Raw genomic sequence first — 20,757 nt, forward strand, 5'->3', positions numbered from 1 at the left:
CAGAGTTTTTTTATTTTATTAAAATTTCTTCTTTCTATTTTGACACTCTTTCAAAGATAATAAATAAAAATGAATTTATAGTTAGTAATAGATAAAACATTACACAGTGCGTAACCAAGGACCTTTCGCAGCACTTTCAAGGACAATGTTTTTATTTACAAGCTCGTATAGGAAAACCAACTGCAAGTTAAAAGTTAAGATACATCTCTGTATCGTAACCAGTGTATTTGCACTGGAAAGGAGTATAACCATCGTTTGTCAAATTTTTACATTCTCTAAAAGGGATGTTCTGAGCAGAAGTGCGTTTTTCAATGATCCCAGTAACTTTTTGAACCCCAAAGCATTATCATGGGTGCGATATTTGCACGAAAACTTGATGTTAATATGCAGTATATTCAACTGGCTCGTGAGTTTAAGCCTATACCACAATTTACAGTATTCTTAATCTGATTTCATCCCTCAAAAGTTATCGGGGTGTCCACGAGAAGTTCCCCGGTGAAAAGGATACCTATAATATCCCCTTAATGGATCCCACGTTACTTGCATGGGATAAATCTCCACACTTATAATAAACCAAAACCATACACCACGCAAATGAAAACAATAGCGTGTACAAAAAAAGACTACTTGACAAAGTCAAACCGAAGATAAGCACACCGAGACAGCAAGGTGCAGCTCGAGATTTGACAAAGGACACTTATGCTTCCAACCCGTTACTGTTATTTTCAAGTGTTATCAGGACTCGAGATACCAAACAAACTCTACATCTGAAAAATGGACGACTGAGTTATGCGGAAATACAGTGACAGTTGCTTTGGTGTGCGTATAAGCGGCTAACCTTTGGTCAGCTGGGGGAAGCAACCATTACAACAGGCTTGAATCATAAACGAGGATGACTGTAGTTTTTTAGCGTACTTCTTTTAGCTTTTGGTTTGATATAATATATAGTGGCGTTCATTTTTTGAATTTCCTACAACGACGTCAAAAGGTTGTCTACTCTAAAAATGCCTTAAGGACAATTTCTGCTCTTGGACAGAAAATCTGCTTATTAGTGAAGTGACTGCAGATGATAGTAGAACATGAAAGATGGAAGCAATAGCCTTAAGTAGTCTATTAATCTTCTTTTTTGACACTTGCTTTCGTCTCATCCCTCTCGACCCTCTGTCAACAGAAGAGATCTGTACGGGACGTGGATTTTGATTTCAGAAACAAAGGACCATCTCCACCCAGCTACCCAGCTTTTAGCTTAGAAAGCCTCACTAAAACAGACTCTCAGTTGTGATAGCGGGTCTGTTGAACGGACTTTTTTCTCCAAGATAACGTGTGTGTAGAACAAGGTATCCTTTCTGAGGATTTTCCCTTAAGATTTGTTTACACGTATGCTAGCTGGGTGCATCTAAAGGCACAAGGTCTGTGTGATGAGACTTTACGCGCTGCAGCAGATGTTGACCGACAGGCACAAACTGGCTCTCCCACATGTCTCGTAGCATATCCGGAATAGTTGATTCTGCAGCTTCTAATTCACTGGAATCATGAACGATGTCCTCATCTGAAATAAAAACAATATTCAAAACAATGCAGAATCCTAGGACGACCATTAAAGGTTTTCATGATGAGTCCGCTCCTAGTATTAACTGTGATTTGCACAATCGATAGCGAAGAAGCACGATCCTCCTCTATAACTAGCTACTAAAATCATTCAATCCTATTTTCTCAAACAATCTAAGGGACAGGTGCTGATGAAATATTAGAGACCTTAAAATCCGAGGAAGGCGACGGCAGAGAAAACGTCTCATAAAAAACTGAATGTGCGTTCTTTATCGGGATCATTCCAACTCACTTTGACAAATTTAGGCCGTTTCTTCTGCAGGTGAATGCCTAAGAATCATATACAAATTCAGAAAGAGAAAGATAATTTCGTCGTGGCTTGTTTACGTCCTCTCTAAAATGTGAAATTAACCATTTTCACGTTGTAGTCGTGCTGTGACGACAAAGAAATGAACAAAAAAAGCGTTGCTGTGTCGGATCTTATAGGTCCCTACTAGCTTGTATGATGAAGGCACAGTTTCAGCCAGGAATATAATCAGAGAGCATTGAAAAGCGATTCCGGGGAAAGCTTGTTCTCTTGGTGGGTCTCGGGGGCACCCTCCTGCAAATTTGTCTAGCAAATTTCTTTGCAAAAAAAAGGAAACAACTAAAACTTGGTGTCAGCAAACATCTTACCAAATAAAGTGTATACGAATGTCAAGGGGTATGACTTTTGCTTTTTAGCTTTTGGTAACAACCAAAGCCTGAAGGCTGTTGAGAGGACAAACGGTGTTGAGTTTCAAGGGCTTAATGGTAAGTATTATATCAACGTCACCTGACATACCAAGATACTGTGTAAGAATATCCATCAGCTCTACTGCCTCTTGTTCACCGAACGTTTCTGAAGAACTGGTTATCTTGTCACTAGACGAAATAAGAAAAACCTCATTAAGAAGCAGTGACAATGATTAGTACATCAAATTCAACAGTGAAAGCCAATTTTTGGTATATCGTATTTGATTCAGAGCAGATGCTCACATTGATGAAACACCCCAAGTGGCTGTAATGCAAGTTGAATGTTACATAATCATCTACAATGTGTAATAACCAGAGCGATGGCTGAAATTTTGACATTTTCTAACAATTTCATCTCTACAGCGATGAATGTTTCACACATGGTCGGCCTTAAATGACCTCACCTATAGTTCCACAGGATCTGACAAACCATGCTTGACAGCTGCCAATCATGCTTGCCAAAATCACGCAACACATCCACCAATCTGAAAGGACAAAAAGATTACTTTATGAATTTCAAATCACTTAGTTGTGGTGCTGATACACTGCTAATGATAGTACAGAAGTCAGGGCTGTCATTATGGGCCAGGGGCCAGGGGCCAGGGATTTCCTCGGCTTCCATGAATATAACCCTTGACTATAGCCTGCGTAGCAGGTGCATGAAAGTAGTGGGCGAAAGAGAGAACGGGCGCGCGCGAGGGAGACACACGTGTCTCCTTCTCGCACGCCCGTTTTTTCTTGTGCCCACTACTTCCAAGCGCCTGCTACGCAGGCTACCTCGACTACTTCCATAGGAAAATAGAAGAAACATAGAACTAAAAGAAATCCCTAACTGCTTATTTCCCTGTATTTACCTAGCAACTTGAAATCGTAGTGACAGCCCTGACAGCACTGACTAAAGTGATGCTCCTGAAGTAGTTTGGATACATAATCATACTTACTTTTTTATTCCATCTTCTTGTTTTAACTTGGGTTTTATTTCTTCATCGATCATGAGGTTGATGAGTACACCACATGCAGTAAACACAGTTTCTCTTTCACCAGCATCCAGCAAAGCTATCATGATCTCATCAACTACACCAACAGCAAAAAACATGCACAAATCAACCCACATTGTAAAACGTCTTGATCTTTTGGGTACGCCCTCAAATACCTACCGTTATGTGGGGTATGTCTAGTGTGATCACTTTAGGTTTCTGGGAAACTGTTCACCTACCTCTCCCCTAAGCTAAGATTTTCTCTAAGTGAGAGGTGTTAATGTTGGCTCAGGGGAGGGGTAGGTGGGCAGTTTCCCAGTAACCTTAATTGATCTGCATAGTGTATATTCTGCCCAATAAAGACGTGTTTTTGGGTTTCCTGCTTACAATAGGGTAACAATATTTGCAATGTTTCTCTTAATGGGGAAAAAGGTAAAGCGACCATATTTTATATCAATAACTTGTGACAGTAATTCAACTGATAGACATGAGGTCAATGGTGCACTCATTTTACCCCTTCTCTCCATCAATGCTCCTTTTTAAGGGCATTTAAAGATAGTTTTTAAAAATTCTCAGAAAGGAAAGAAGTTGAAATAAGGATGTGCTGTCATCGGGGATTAAACTCGGGACCTTGCGTACCATAGGCTGCACACTAACCAACTGTACCACCCTTGCCCCACAAACATATATGTTATGCATCACTTTATAATTTTATGAAACAATGCTTTATATAATTATGTATTTATAAATAATATTTTGAGTTAAATTATAGGGTCTAGACCATTAATATTCTACCTTTATGTTCAGCAAGCAAAGTTCTGACTTCCTTGGATCGTGAGAAATTACCAAATACTCGACTGGCTTCCACCATGGCATCCATATTCTCTGGCATCAGCAAAGAAATAAGCACTAAAACAAGATAGAAAAGGAAATAAAACATTTCTGAACAAAACTGGTCTCACATTCCCCACCGAAGAGATGGAAAAAAATTGCTAACAGGTTGTTATGCTATATTGCAAACTTTTTCTAAAAAAGAATATGGCACACCACCCAGCAGCCTGACAAAACATCTGACATTTCAAAACACCACCACTGGTTTCTCTATAAGATGACGAGTGAGAAACGAAAGAAGCGCAGAAATTCCTTACTGATGGCACGTCACTACCATGATCTAGGTAGTGCTTCTGATTAGTTGAAAAAATTGCTTCAACCAATCGGCATCAGGGCAGGGACAAGTCATCAGTATGGAATTTCTGCGCTTGCTCCTCAGACGTTATATTACAGGGAAAGCCAGTGGTGCTGTTGCAAAAATTAATGTTGGCCATTTCCTCAGGCTAACCACTCAGTAAACAATCAAGAATAGAGACAATTATTCTTTAAAACAAAGATAGAAATAGTAGGCTTACTTTCAGTAATCTGTACTTGTCTCTGTTGCACAATACTTTCAGCATCATTGTAAAATGACAGGTTGTTGAGAGTTGATACTGTATTAAGAACAAGCTCCTCACTGTGGGATGCTTCCTTCACCTCTGAAATATTCAATAAAAAATGATACACCAAACAGGTTATTGTCAAGATCACATCCCTGTGAAAACATGCTTCATAAAAATCTCATGAACTTCAGTATTCGGGGATTGTTGTCATCGAGGCTGAAGGAAGTGACTCTGAGTTATCCAAAAAGTGTTTATGTTGGCTTATACCTGGAGAACCTTTCACTTTCTCTCATTCTCTCTCAAAGTAAATTCCTTATTACTCTACCAGCCCCTTCTTAACACACTATCTTCTCCTAACACTTTATTCAGAAAGCCAAATGGGGAAACATTGTTCACCCACCCAGTGACAAAATTGAATTAACTTTCAAAACTATGATTAACAGTTACACAACTACATCATGAACAGTTGACCAGTTTAATAATCAAAGTTAATGTTTAATGCCATTCTACGTACCAAGTATATGAATTAGAAGATCAACTAAGTGTTCACTGGCAGCCAAACCAGCTCCTGCCTCTGGACTGATGGACAAGTTTGCAATAACTCTGACAGCCTGAAAGTAACACATATACCAAACATATCATAAGTAGGTTGAGTATGATCGTCTGGGTGAACGTAGTCCTGAACGTGGGACTGTTGTTGACAGTGAATGACATTTCAACAACCTGTGAGGTAGTCAAAATGAGTTGTATCACGTCAGTTGATGGTATTGAACTCTGGTTATTGATTATTGACCTAATGGTCGATTAAGTCGCAAAGTTACTAGGCGCCTGTCAGGTAAGCCATGATGTTATAGGCTATGAAGCCTCATAATGTCATTAGTGCACTTCGATCCACCTATTGTCATGGTAACCAGTTGTTTATTCTTAGTCAAATTGTCAGTTGTCCAGTCATTCTCTCACACTTAATTTTGATTCAATCAATAAGTTGTTTGTACAGTAAAGGGCTGTCAATAAGCAGGGTTGTCACTAAGATTTCAAGTTGCCGGGTAAATACAACAAGTAGGTGGGGAATCAAACGGCTAGGGATCTCTTTTGGTTCTATTTTTCTTCTATTTTCCAATAAAAGTAGCCGGGGGCCACTCTCTTAGTAGCCGGGGAAAATCCCCGGCCCCCGGCTCTTAATGACAACCCTGAATAAGGGCCAGTGGCCGGCCAAAACTGCCGGCTAGTTAGCGCTCTTTAGCCAGCTACTTTCATCTCCTTATCTACCATAATGCTAACAAAAAATAAGCACCATTGAAAAAAAATTGTACAGCATCCATTTCCCAGTTTTGAATGACATTGAACGTATATTCTAACAGGCTTAGATCTGTAAAACGTTCGAAGCATGCGATGTCTTGGTATGCCTTGGACATTTCGATGGCATTGTTCCCAGTCTTTTGTGTATTCTGACGAAACACGATGGTGTTCGCAGTTAAAAATACCTCTTGAAAACCTCTGGAAACGCCATTTCCGAGACTCTAATCTTCAGAATGTCCCTAGATGCCTCGGCCCTCAAGAACTTGTGCCTTTGGTTTGAGTTCCAAAACCGCCTACTATTCATTTTCAGCCTGCTCTTTAAAAACTTTTTGACAGCCCTGCAATGCCAGTAACTGTTGACTACGATTCAGTGGGGTTTGTTCTAAGTTAGTAAACCAGCTTTCTTTTCTGGGTTCAAACTTTCACAGTTATACCAAACGTAGTTTACAAAGATTGTTCTCATTCAATTCCTTCGTTTTGAACAAAAAACATATTGCAGAAAGAAAAGGTAGAACAAAATTTAGATGAATTTATGTTAATTGAAAGAAAATGAGAGGAAAGAAAATACTAAGTAATAGCCACCTTGATGAGAACATCCTCATTTCTGCTGGGACCTTTGTTTTCTCCATTTAGTTGTTTTTGCTCAGATGATGGTCCATTTTTTAACTCCTTTGGTAGTTTAAAAACAAATTAATTAATTAATTAATTAAAAAATAAATAAATACATCGAGCCAATATTGACCAAAAACACTTCCCAATGTAGTTGTCTCTGGGAATTCAGTGAACATACATACATGCATACATACATACAAACGGGCTTTTCAGGAACAATGATTATATTACATTATTTAGAGTGGTTTTCGTTTGAGTGTCGTAAAACCAAAACCAAAGTAATTACTCTGGGCAATCACATAGGACACAGACAATACATTGAACCAATCAAAACTCGAAGTAATTACACGTGGCTGACGCAAAGCGCGGGAAAATCGTGCGAGCGCGTCACAATTGGCTTTGGTTTTACTTCTGATTGGATGAAAAGGTGGCGCGAATCTTTTAAGCCAATCGCATTGTGTAGAAAGTGCAAAACCAATTACTTTTCGACACTCAAATGAAAACTGCTCTATTATAATAACTAATTACAACACTTAATCTAACTTACATGCTGACTTTACAATAATACATGTTACAGGTCAAATTTGATTATTTCAGGTTAATTTACTACCTTAATAGGTTGATTCTCAATTTCCTTTGTCTCCAAGCCATAGAAGACAAAGGAAATATGACCTGTCACATAAGTCAAGGATGTTTAGCTGGCTGTAACACGGACAAATCTACTTAACATTAAATATAAGAGAGTCAGAATCAGGGCACAAGACTTCCCAACTTCTTCAGTTCCTCCCTCAAAAAATGTAGTCGTCATTTCTCAAAAGACTCCAGTTCACTTGCTGAACTGCACAATAACCAGCTTATCTACCTCCTTCATACATGCCAGTTTAATAGAACCTTGGAATAAACTTGTTACATGTATGTTTCATTATAAATACTTGTTTGTAATGGTTGCATTGATTACCCCAAAAAGCTCCTTACAGGAGAGGACAATAACATAATTTTTAAAACAAATATGTATGTCGAATGAATTAAGATGCCTAACCTCCATTTCAAAGTTGAAGTATGTCTGCATCACAGATAGTATCACTTCTAAGAAGGAATCATCAAAGAAAATTGCATCTCTAACATCCTCACTCTTGGATGCCAAGTTCCCCAAAATAAAACAGACTCGGACGACTAACTCCTGCAAAATAATAATAAAAGAAACAAATATTATGGAGCACTGCATCAGATTAGCTATACATCTGGCCCCAGTCGTCAGGGCTTCTGATATTTCGCGGAAAAAAAAGTAAAATTTCGCGGGATTTTCACGGGCAAATTCGCGGAAAAATTGGCCGATTTCGCAGGATTTTCGCGGGAGAAAAGTCAAAATTCGCAGAAAAATCGGCCAATTTCGCGGGATTTTAGCAGAAAAAAATCAAATTTCGAAGGATTTTCACGGGCAAATTCGCAGAGAAATTGGCCGATTTCGCGGGATTTTAGGGGAAAAAAAATCAAATTTCGAAGGATTTTCAGGGGCAAATTCTTAGAAAAATCGGCCGATTTCAAGGGAAATTTCGGGGGGAAACTTCGCCAAGAAACAATCAGTAAAAAGCAGCCAATTTCGCTTGGTTTTTTTTTGGCAAATTTCGCTAAAATCGATCAATTTTGCGTTGATATGACCAGCATTCTTAACGTTTTTTTTAACAGGGATTAATAATCATTTGCTCTTTCAACAACAGTTCGCTCAAGAAATGAGCGAATGCTAAAGCTATTAACATTATGGTTAGTGCCCAGTTTTTCGCAACATTAATCTAAGAACACCTGGTAGTTTTGGGATGTTGTTTACTCGTTGCAGTGACGAAGTTTCCGGATAAATTTGGACGTTTGGGGTGAATAAAACAGGTCTAATAGCCAAGATAAGTATTAAATATGTTTTGCCCGCATGTATTTGGAAATATTTCTGGCGGATTTTGCGGTATTTCGCGTTTTTTGGGGAATTTCGCGGGATTTCGCCAAAATACCTGAATTTCGCGGGTCCGCGACCGCGCGAAATGTCAGAAGCCCTGAGTCGTTCAAACCTTGGTTAGCCCTATCCAGCGGACAAATCACTATCCAATTGGATAAGTATTAAGGAAACCATTATTGCATTATCCAGTGTATCGCATTTACTTATCCACCTTTAGAACAACTCAGGCCTGTAGAATTCCAAATAATGCTCTCAGTGACAAAAGCATTTCATCAAAAGCAGTAAGATCAGACAACAGTGATTAATTATGCAGTAACCAAAATAATACGATGGAATGGTCAAACAGCTTGCAAACCAATGCCAACGCTTCAAACTTACTTGCTTCTTTTCGTAATCTGCTAAGATCTTCCGCAGAGCTTGAAGCCAAGTGCAGGACTCTGACAGTTCAATGCAGCATTCAGTGTACAGCGTTAACTTACTGAAATAAAAATTAAAAGAACAAGTCATGCAACAATGTAGTTCACTCACTACAGCAAAAACGATAAGATTCTGTGACTAAGGTTCTGACTTTCAGAAGTATAAATTCCCAACAGAAACATGCAGGGAGATCCCACTCCCAAGAATTTCACCTTTGAAGGGGTGAAGCAGGTATTGCCTAAAACCACACAAAGACACATCATATATTTTGTACCTTAAAGCTCTGCACACATTCCACACCACGTCACTATCGGATGAGTACGGTCCAAGGACAATGGACAAGTTTCTTACAACACCAGTGTTGATGAACGTCTCCACAGCACCTGTCACATCAGCAAGATTCCTTAGAGCCCCAGTTACCTGCAGGGGAAGAAATAACTTGACGTTTACACCACAATAACTGCACATTCATATTAGCCCAAAAAGTGGCCAGCCAAAATCACTGGCTAGTATGGTAAGCCACCCTCAGCCATCTAATCACCTCACTTCATATTTTCTACTCTACAGGTATACTGCACATAAAACTCACAAAGTGAGCACCTTCCAGTTGGCCTGATAGCTCAGTAAGAGCACTGGACCTATATTGCAGGGTCATCAGAGTTCAAATCCTATTGCATCCAAGCTTGATTTTGTTTCCCCTTTTTTTGTCAACTGCATACATAACTCAGAAGATCTTTAAATCAGCCCCATTTTATATCAAATCTCCAGGCTGTCATTAAGTTTTGAATCAGCTGTAGGAAATAATAATTTAACCACACAAAAAATCACACAAAAAAATTTATAGTTTTATCTTTAGCATGCCACTTTGATCACCTGTAACATCAAGACAGTGAGATCAGTTATAACATAACTCTCGTTGCAACGAGTGTGATGTTTAAGTTAAAAGCAGCAATATTGATTTAAGAACTAATAATAATAATACAAAAAAGAAATAACTTATGGTAAACATACAGTTGGAGAGTAATTAATAAAAATTTTGTCTCACCTGAACAAGCAAACTAGTGAACTGTGAATTTCCCTTCATAGTCATCAACACCTGAAACATTTATTTATAACAATAAGTTAGTTGGCGTTGAAGAACAAGTTTCACATTAATAATGATTAGGCTGTTAGTAAAGTCACGTAGACACTCTTACATCTTTACTGATGGCATCAAGAATGTCTGCCAAACCCTCTATTGCCTCAAGAGAAACCAGTTCCTTTTGAGTTGTGGGATTGTTGCTAGAGAGATGTTTCATGGCTCCTGCTGTGTATACAAGTGCATCATGATGGCTGCCTATCTCACAGCTCTTTATGGTCTCTACCAAACATTCTAAAGAAGGGCAACACAAAGAAGAAATTACAACAAAAAAGTTCAAATTGAAAAGCCCGAAATTAAGTCAACTATCAGTGGTAACTAAGGACGCATTCCATTTGTCAGAACCGGCCGGCCAGTACATTCTCGTCGCAATGATAATTTCACTTTTAATCAAAACTCTCGAGCCAGATCAGTCAAATCGTAAATGATATTTAAGAAGGAGAACATTTTCAGCAAAAACTCTTCGAAAAAGCCTATTTCATTTTCAATCTGACTAGTCCGGCTATGGTCCGGCCGGCCAGTTCTGACAAATGGAAAGCGCCCTAACAATGCTGTAGAAGTGCTGGGAATTGGTTGAGATTTCATAAGCGACAACCAGAGATAATAAAATTGACCCAACCATTTAATCAATGATTAAAATCAGAAAATCTCTTTATACGAAATGTATTAGTTTTCACCTGTGTGCAAGGTAACATAGTATAAACTTGGACCTTTTTTACTGTCAACCACTTTGATTTAGGGCTGTCAGTAAGTGTAGGGGGCCGGAGAATTTCCCCAAGCTACTATGAACATGGTTCCCTGGCTACTGTCATGGGAAAATGGAATAAAAATAAAACCAAAAGAACTCCCTAGAAGTTTTATTCCCTGCCTAGCTACTTGTTGTATTTATCCGGCAACTTGAAATCATATTGAGAGCCCTGTTATTGATAAAAATCATTTTGTGCCATGTTTTAGAACTTAGTAAAAATGTGCAAAATGTATCAAAGAAGCGTTATCTTCAGACTGTACCTGCACTTTGAGTACAAAAGACAACAACAAAAATTTAAAATTTAACACTTACGTTTTATTTTTCTTTGATAATAAATGGCACATTTTCCATAATTTAGATACCTGTGTCACTTGTACTAAGGTTATAACTCAATGATCAAAATTGGGGACCTGCATTAACTGTTCGTCTATCAGAGGAGTCCACCTTACTCACTTAAAATATCCTCTTCAAGAAACAGCTGATCATTCTTCTCTGTTTTTGCTACTCTGTACACAACCATACATATGTTTGTTAAGTTGTTTCCAGTGACTTTCATCTGTAATATACATGACATACAAACAACTTTGATTGACATATCATGAAAACTGACTGTTATTTACATCTACATTCTATTCTGCGCTTTGTACCAGAAAAAATGATAATTTGGTAACACAAGTTGTACCGGTATGTTCTGAAACGTCAAATAATTGAAATTAGAATCTTAGGATGCACTCGATTGATCATGTTCTGGAATAAGAACACCCAAAAGTTTTGTTACAAATCTCTTGTACTGTGACCTGTGGACCACCTAAATGGTACAAACATCGGAATAAATTATTTCAAGCAGACTTCGAGATAATGCAACGCAATGAATATCAAAACAAATGATTTCTAGAGAATATTCCACTTATTAAAGAATATGGTCAACCCCCTAAGTTTAGTGACGGACTGTTGGAAACAAACACAGGTTTGGAAGGAAAAGCTGTGGCAATGTTGGTGACCCCAAGAAATTCCCTTTCCTTGTAAGCGACAAGCAAAATATAGTTGAAAATGTCAATGATTGGCATCCTGGATTGATTCAACATCCAGAGCTTTTGGTATCACTACAAATTATAGTTGTTTTTCTTAGTGCACATCCTTAGATTGCTATCCCCAGGAGACCTAATGCCTTGATTTCTCTAAATTAATATAATATTTAATACTCAATTAACAAATAATGAATAGATGATTGAAATAATATTAGTTACCATTAATTTAATAATTATTTTGCCTTTTTACCTTAAGTAACTCTCATACAGTACTATATGTTTTTTGCAGTTTTTCTACAGTTTCCCAGAAAGGAAGGGTCCCAGAACCACTAAATACATTGTGTACGAGAATTTCATTTTTCATAAAGATTTCCGTGATAGGTACATCACTTTTTTCTCATGCAGTACTCACCGAAAGAATTAACTTGCCAAGTCTTAACAACAACCTTGGATCACTGAGATCCAAAAACTTGAAGACTGTCCGTAAAATCTCCCCTCTTCTCCGTGCAGAGAAACTTCCACTGGCCTTTCCAATGAGGCCTCTTTTTTCAAGTGCATTCCAAAGTTTCAAACAATCTTGACAAAGGTCCTTAACATTTCTCTCTGCAAATCTCTGTTCCATTTGTGATAATAGAGGCTTGACATTTTCCTCATAATACATAACTAGTTCATCCTTTGGTTTATCATCCTCCAGCTGAGTTCCTTTAGACTTTTTCCGTTTGTCCCCACTTCCACTTCTCTCAGATCCTTTCTTTCCCCTCCCCGTGGCTGATGATGTCTGCTCCACTGACACATCATTTGAAGTTACAAAAGGATCCCCACGCTCCAGAGGACCACTCTTAACACGTGTGACGGAATCCACAACTGGTGGGCTACGTTCCTTTGGCCCACTCCTGACTCTCCTTGCTCCAACAACATCCCTGGGAACAGCAGGGGGTACAGGAAAAGTATCTGTAGAATGGCGACGAAAAGGATCGCCAACAGGTGAGGTTCTTGAAGGAGATCCTCTTTTGGGTGGAGAGGGACAAAGTTCCATTTGAGAGTCTTTTTCCTGCTGACCAATGACAGCATTACGTAGTTTCTGATTGAGTTTCTCAGCATTTAACTCCTCAGATGGACATGATAGAGATGTTCTCAAAGGTCTCCTGTTTTTTCCTGAGGGCTGTAAGGAACAACAGCATGTTTAGATGCTAGATATTTTATATTTTTATATATATATATATTTTTACATTTCTATGTACATTTTTTTTTTCTTTCTTTCTTAATATTGATTTGTGGAAAACCTGCAAAATAGCTTTAGCTAAGTGTTTCTCCCACATTAAATAAAGATTATGTTATGTTATGTTATGTTAATACATACATTGCAATAATATAACATTATTATAGCCACACCACAGAGAACAACTCTGAACCTTTTTCATAGAACTACATAAGACTCAAGCACTTTTTTAGGATTTTTTGGTGGATTTTAACTTAAAATTGGCCACTAAAAAGGTCAAAGGGTCAATCATCATATGATCACATCGGCAACAGTTCTGAGTGTTGAGATGTCACTATCATAAAAAAAAAAGAGTTTTAAACTTACTGGACCAGAAGGCGGGGAAGGTATGACTGAATCAGCAACAGCTATCTGAGGAGCATTATCTATGGGTGTCAGTCTTCTTCCTGATGGAGGACGAGAGGATTCCCCCTCAGACTGGTAGCTGCCTAGGCTGCAACAAAGGACAATTAAAATTAATTCCCTTTTTGCTATTATAGGGTGGAACCTCACCAAATGACCACCCCATTCATACTGCCAAAAGTGAATGGTGGTCACATTTACTCTGTAGTGTTGTTCAGGGTTTTCAATAAGAGCTGGCAGCCGGCTATTTCACATGAATGCTCTGCCTTCTTTTCTTTTCCTTGGTTTTTACAAATAACACGATTTAAAACAGGCACTGAAACAACCACTGGTACATAAAAATAACGGCCTAAAACTATAAAGGAAGGTTAAAATAACATAACAGAAACAACAGATGCCACAGATGGGCAAAACTGAAAAAGACTGCAACGGATTGAAATTAGGGTTTTTGAAAACTGTTCAGCCTAACAGTTTTTCAAGGTTGATCCCTGGCGGCAGCTGCTAGCAACTTCAAAAATAATGCTCAGGAGACATATTCGTTTGTCTCGGATCTCTGATTTTGTCATTTACATGTAATATCTTTGCTTACTTTAAGTTCCATAGCGATTGAGGGCTAGTAATTGGCAAAATTAAACAAAATGAACTGGACTGCTGTGACACAGCCCCTTTAAAACCTTATTGAAAAGCTGCTGTTCCAGACAATAAAATGATAGAGTTTATTTTCCTAGAATCTGTTCTTGAACTAACAATATTTTAACTATTGAAAATAGTGCTAATAAATGGGGCAAACTAATGTATGGATGGATTGGTTCAAATTAAGCTTAATATAGACGATTTAAAGCTCATTTAGATTTTCCTTTCAATTACGTTACATGAGGACAGGTAATAAACACTGCACAAGGTTGTTTGTTAGACTCATCTTTCATTCTTTTTCACACACCCTCTAGAAACCCTCTGTAGTGTTTGAAATTACACTTCTTCTTTGTTGTTTTTCTCAATTTTCCATTTCTTCTACACAAATTTCGGGCAGCGACCTTCTTCTGAAAAAACTATCCAATGACTTCTGCATTTGATCTACATAATAAATAGGTACACACATGATCCACTTTCGAAAGAAAACAAAACAAACACAGAAACAAGCAAGATGGCAGAGACATCTTAAAGCTGTGTCTAGATCTCACCATCCAACAAAAGCCTGGTTACCTAGAGTTCTGTGAAATGCACAGTTTTCATATTGGTTGATTTATATGCTGTAAGCATATCTTTTAGAACAATAAATTGTTGAGATAAAACAAAAGCTTATAAAAATGCAAAAACAAACACATGTTTTAAAAAAGCTTTTCCATAACAGAAATTTTTACTAACCATGTCAGATTACTAAGGCTCAATTTTAGTAACCAAACTTTGGAAACTACTAACCGTTGGTTAACGAGTTACCATTAATTTAGAGCCCTGAATTCTATTTATTATTCATCTTCCCAAATAAAGATTTTTTACTTTCACAACACCACCCCTAAAGCTATCCTCAAGAACTTTTCACACAAGTTTTCAAATAGAATGCAACTACTATGAGGTGAAACTGCATTTCTACAGCCCTTTTTTTAGAGATATCTGCCAATCATTGAGGTTGTTCAGTTTTTGCTGTATTTTAAGATCTAAAAGTTCATCCTTAATAGTTGATAACACTCACATAGATCTAAATATGGTCAAGCTTTACAACATTGAGGCAGCTATTAGAGGAACAAGAACAAATGATTGATTTTGGAAAAAATAACCTCCCAGTGCCAAAGAAATATGACTGCTAGTAAAACAGCTAAGAAGTTGTAACATTGCTATGACATACTATGTAACTATTAATGCTGATCATGACAAATTTTCATCTTTGTGTGATACACTATGTGTGGACCATTTGCTATTATCTTGGTTAATGTTCAAATTTATGAGCCAGTTCAGATGTTGTACAGCACTCTTGCGGAAACGAATATGAATTTAGAACGACCAAAATTAATTTATGCAGCCTGAATTGATTCAGATTCTGATCATTATTTCAGCCAAACTAATTTCAAAAGGTGAAAATGTACATTGCATGACAATAAAATATACATAATTTTTTTTACTTGGTTAGTTTGGCATCTAAGTTAATGCCACTTGCCAACTGTTATTCATGCCCGAGGCAGGTGTGTGAAGATCCAATTCAAATTAGCAGCTTTGAATTGATTCAGAAATTGTTTGCATGTACAACGTCTTCTTTGGAAAAGAACAGATGCAGCTGAAGAAAACATTGCAGCGTGCAAAGAAAGTACTGTCCATTAGCCTGGGGCTAGAGCATTTTGCTATCGGGCTAGTGAATTTTGTTCTTAGCTTGCCCGATGGGCAAGTGAAGTCTTTTGAGAATTCAAATTACAGAAAAACTGTGTAATCAAACCTGCTCATAAAAAAACTTTTGAGGCTAGTTAAAGTGATCTTTGGGCTAGTACATGCTAGCTACAGCTAGCCCAAATGGCAAGCTATAAAACTGACTTTCTTTGCACCCTGCATTGACAGAGAAATCCCCTTCTCTCAAGCCTCACACAGATGGAACATGTTTTCAGTTGAGATAAACTGTACATGATCCTGAAAGTTGAAGAATAATAAATTTTATGAAGCAGAGAGTTTTCACCAAGGATTTAAGCAACATTATACTTACTGAAGGGTCGAGGTCAATTTTGTTTAATAAAAAAAAGACATATTTTAGCTACTCAAAAGTAACAACTATACGAAAGTAGTAATCACCCATAAGTTGCCGTCTCCAAAAGTAATGGGGTCGCTACTTTTGAAGCTCTACAGTATGAGTTTTAAGCACTTCCATAATGATTTTAAAAATCCCAACAAGATAGTGTAAATGCTATTCCCAATGAAATAGTATCCAGATCATAAGAACATCTCCACACATCCAATCCACAATATGTACATGCTCATTCACAAAAACACTCTCTGCGTGTGCGAAAATTTTCATATCAAAGAATTAAAATGATCCGAAAAAAGAAACTGTACAAAAGATTAGCTGGTAGATAAAAATAATTTTGCACTAGCGGGCAAAGTGCATAACTTTTAACATCCCCTCAGCAATAGTGCGGTACAAGGTTAACATAATTAAGTTCGTGTCAGGTGTCCATAACCAAAGTGGACTGTTGTAGAAATCAGATGGTCTTATCAAAATACGATAAAAGTCCTTGCGCTTTGCAGTGTTGATAATAAACATGGCAATAATCGAATTTTAAAAGTTTCTGCTGACATTTGGCAAATAACAGTAAACAATAATTGCATGCCTGTCAAAGAATATTAAGATGACGATACCTGAACGCAGAAGGAGGTCTTCCTTCATAAGGCTTAGACGAGCTGCCTCCAAAGAGCGTCCTGTTTGATTCGACCGGTGTAAAAGGCCTTTTTGTGTCCAGGGAACGAAGAGAGGATCTGGCCTCCGAGACGATGTTTGCACTTGTCGGACCGTCCGTCTCATAAAAAGGACGGCTGGAAGCCTTGTCCCCTTTGCGCGATTTACGCGACCGAGGTGGGTCCATTATTCACTGAGAGAATTTGTGCTACATTCTTAAATCGTTAGGTGGTAAAAACAACAATGAGCACATCGTTGAACAACTTCTAACCCCAACATTTTCCACTTGTCCTCGGTTACAACGTTCCTAAGAACGCCTTGATGAGCGACTAGAGAGACTCGTTCTCGCGCGGAGCATAGCCTCGATCCCACCAGTTCAGGATGTCGGTTCGGCGAGTCTTCGTAAAGATTTCCGAAATACCTTCCGATTCCTCATAACCAATCATAAAACGAATAGCCAACGAAAATAATTTCGGGTGATTTCGGGTTGGTCTTGTTCCAACAGTGCTGGACCGATAAGGTCAGCGGCTTGCCGTTCGAACTTCGAATTTCTAAAATGGCGGGATCATGTGGATCATTTCGGCAACTTGAAGACAAGCCATGTTCTGCGGAAATCCTTTGTCAGAAATGGTCACCAAAAATGGATTTGCTTGCACTTGTTACAGTCGAGGGGGAAGTGTGGTTACAGAGGCTGTCTTGGAAGAGAGTGTGGTCAATTTCAGCCTCAGAAGCTGATGAACGAGCGCTGTCTGTTGCATGGCGGCCCGATGGCAAGGTTTTAGCCGTGGCATTCAACAATGGTAAAGTTAAACTATTCAATATCGAAAATGCTGAGTGCGTTCATGAGACCAAGATTGAAATGACGCCAACTTTTACAGAGTGGATGGAAGAAGCCAAGAACAGTACAGGCGAAGAAACGTTCCTAAACAGTATCATCTTTGAAGAAAAATCAGAGCTCTATCTTCCCTCACTTTTGCATTTGCCAAAATCTACCGGAGCTTTGTTTTCCAAGGAAGCTTCACAAGAAGAATCAGATGACCCAAAGAAGCTAAAGACCTTGCCCGAGAAGTTGAGTGTACTGGTGGTTGGCGATAGCGGTGGCAAAGTGCATTTGTTCCTTTATGGAATTTTCCTCTGTGTTGTTGTAGATACATCAGATTCTATGCAGAAGCTTCATTGTGAATCCCAAGTTATCAGTGCAATGGTGTCAAATGATCTAAAGGTGCTCTCTGTGATTGTCAAATCAAATATGTATGAATCAGATAAGAAAGCTGTGTCTCTGTTACTATATGATACCGGACTTCTTTCTGCAAGATGCAATGAACTTGCAGTTGTGGCTAAGAAAATGGGCTTAGTTACTTGCTTGTTGGAGTATTTTGATAGTACATTGCAGTCCATGTCAGATGCTTGGGAAGACATACTCCTTGAGATGGGCACAAAGTTGACAGAGTTTGCCGCAGAACGCCTGACAGCTGGATCAAGTGTAAGCAGTGAATTTCTAACCTTACTCACCCGTGGTGTTACAAGTCCGGAGCTGCAGTCCTTTCTTATTCATGATCTCACAGAGAAAGGGTTAAAAAAGCTAGGGAACAGCATTGAGAACTCATATGCAAGCATTCAAACTCTGGCATTAAAGCACTTACAGTGTGTGACTCAGTCTCTAATGTACCATGTGACTGAAATTCATGGCATGTCCCTTTGGTACGAGAAGTTTGGTGTACCGGGTCTGTCAGAGTTTGATCTACAAACAGCTGTGAAAAGCCTTGGTTCAATCATGTTGAAAACCCAAGAGCTTGTCCATGTTATTGAATCAAACCTGAAAAGCTTTAAAGCATTTTTTCAGTGGCTTTATTACATCATCTTGAGCCTTTCTGATGCTGAAATTCCAGACTTCTTAAAACAAAGGAGCCAGCAGGACATAATGTTAGTGTCCGGTTTTATTCAAGATCAACTTGTAGTCAACAGTCAAGGAAAGTTTACACTTGAAAGAGTTGGTCAATATTTTGATCCAAAGCCATTATCCGTAAAACCTTCATTTGGTAACAATGACTGGACAAAGTTTGTGGAAAGTCATCCCACCTTGAAGTCCAGTCCTTTGCTGATTCCGGATAATGCAACTGAATCTCTGGTCAGCCTCTCTACACAGCTTCATGAGCACATCAGAAAAGCCTTTGCAGGTCCAATAACTGCAGTTAGCAAATCAGTTTCATTTTGGAATTCTTTCTCTCTATGTGAGATAATGGAGGGTGACCTTTCTTCCCTCTGTTTTGCTCATTCCTCAATGGGTACACCCAAGTGTTCCCTTGTGGTTTTTCCGGAGAATGAAAAGTTGTGTATTCTTTCTTTTGAACCAAATTGTCCTCAGTTATCTTTTACCAGAGTTTTTGTTGACCATCTTCCTTGTGATTGTGAACCAGTTAAATACTCTTTTTCTGATGTGATGTTTTATGACTCAGAATATTTGTCAGTCCTTCTTGAGAAACAAAGGGTGGACAAACAAGAGGATGATGACAAGCAGGACAAAAGCATTTCAATATTGGCCCAAGTTCCTCTTCAATGGCTTGAACAGAAGGATTTTCTTGATGTCACTCAACTCGGACAGATGTGTCTAAGTGATCTGCCAGAACCTCCAGCCATTGATGTTGGACCAAGAATTACCCATTATCGGAAATTGACTGCAATGAGGGCAAAGTCTTTGGCTGTTAGTGGAACTCGCAAGGTTGCTTGTGTATTGTCTTTAACACGACGGCATGTACGACTCTTTGATATGGTTGCTGAGGATGATGAGACAGAAGATGATGAAGTTGAGAATGAAGATTTGAACAATTCCTTTGAAGAGCAGTAACTGTCTGGCACTAATGCAATATGAATTGCCTTGTAATAATAATGAAAAGAAGCATATTTTGGATTGGAATAGAAGTGCAAGATTAAGAGTAGGCCTCAAAAGATTTGACTTTTTTGCTGATAAGTGATTGCTATCACTAGAAAAAATGAAGCATGAATAATATTGTCATGACTAATAAATTAGTATTTTTTTACCTATGTCAAAGATGTGCAGTTTTTGTTCAAATCAACAGGGTCTCTGCTGTAGCAGTGCCAGGTGGCGCATGGTTACTTTCTTTTTCCTTTTACAATATTAGACAATCAGGGAATATCTTAATCCTGGGTGTGAATAAAATTTGTGGATGTGCAGCTGGTTTGAGTTGGGTAGACTGTATCAACAAGGTTTGAAAGAATCTTTTCCTTGGTTGAATTCACAGGGAAAAACCAAAGTAGTTGATGCTTATTGACAAGATCTGGTGCATGTTAAAAGGACGTTAGTTAATCTAAGTTAAGAGTGTTTAGGAAACCTTGCCTTTAAATAGCTTAATAATGGCTCAAGAGACATTAAATCACAGTAAACTCTCTCTCTAAAACAGATGCCTTTGGGACCGGCATAGCCTGGAGTAAGCTCTCTGGGGTGCTCTGGCAGCAGGGGTGGGGGGGGGGGAGGAAGGAAAGATTGCAACTACGTCTCTGAAGTTTTAATATCTGCATCGAAAAGTGAACTCCAGATGTTTTTTTTGATTTCCGGTGGCCATATTGGTGGACCAAAACTGTCCACCAATATGGCGTCGTCTCCATATGAAGCTCTACAAAGGTGTGTGAAATGTTTTGGTAAATAACTCACAAACTGTGAGCCACAAAGACCCGAGATTTGGACAAAATTAATTCTTTATATACTAGTCTTTTATAACATATTTTCTTGGCTTCTTCCATCGGATGGTTTCCAATTATTTATTTTTATGTGCCGTGTTTATTGTGTGACAGTGAAAACGAAGAATAGAGGTGTCCATCAAGAGGG

The 20,757-nt window shown here is 38.4% G+C and overlaps 2 protein-coding genes across 2 annotated transcripts; one reads left to right on the top strand and one right to left on the bottom strand.

The window, feature by feature from the left end:
• On the bottom strand, window positions 1–17,214 carry LOC140951691 (armadillo repeat-containing protein 2-like). The gene is made up of 17 exons (XM_073401005.1): window positions 16,877–17,214; window positions 13,505–13,631; window positions 12,332–13,081; window positions 11,345–11,447; window positions 10,202–10,377; window positions 10,051–10,101; window positions 9,280–9,425; window positions 8,967–9,066; window positions 7,683–7,823; window positions 6,614–6,700; window positions 5,247–5,343; window positions 4,706–4,828; window positions 4,095–4,208; window positions 3,264–3,396; window positions 2,727–2,807; window positions 2,372–2,451; window positions 1–1,549 (listed from the first exon to the last, which is right to left on the bottom strand). Exons 1-17 carry the CDS (start codon window positions 17,098–17,100, stop codon window positions 1,383–1,385), a joined length of 2,700 nt encoding a protein of 899 aa, XP_073257106.1. The 5' UTR covers window positions 17,101–17,214; the 3' UTR covers window positions 1–1,382.
• A 246-nt stretch (window positions 17,215–17,460) lies between these two features.
• Window positions 17,461–19,937, top strand: LOC140938682 (anaphase-promoting complex subunit 4-like). Its single transcript, XM_073388185.1, has one exon. The coding sequence runs from the start codon at window positions 17,470–17,472 to the stop codon at window positions 19,756–19,758; it is 2,289 nt and encodes a 762-aa protein (XP_073244286.1). The 5' UTR covers window positions 17,461–17,469; the 3' UTR covers window positions 19,759–19,937.
• The last annotated feature ends 820 nt before the right edge of the window (window positions 19,938–20,757 follow it).

This window comes from Porites lutea, chromosome 1 (genome assembly GCF_958299795.1).
Source record: "Porites lutea chromosome 1, jaPorLute2.1, whole genome shotgun sequence".
NCBI classification, from domain to species: Eukaryota; Metazoa; Cnidaria; class Anthozoa; order Scleractinia; family Poritidae; genus Porites; species Porites lutea.

Excerpts from the sequence above, each read along its gene's own strand:
- LOC140951691 (XM_073401005.1), bottom strand. The coding sequence starts at position 17,100 with ATGGACCCACCTCGGTCGCGTAAATCGCGCAAAGGGGACAAGGCTTCC. Across the intron at positions 4,829-5,246 it reads TCTTCTAATTCATATACTTG|AGGTGAAGGAAGCATCCCAC; the intron begins GTACGTAGAATG and ends TGAATATTTCAG. Across the intron at positions 2,808-3,263 it reads CAAGAAGATGGAATAAAAAA|ATTGGTGGATGTGTTGCGTG; the intron begins GTAAGTATGATT and ends TTGTCCTTTCAG.
- LOC140938682 (XM_073388185.1), top strand. The coding sequence starts at position 17,470 with ATGGCGGGATCATGTGGATCATTTCGGCAACTTGAAGACAAGCCATGT.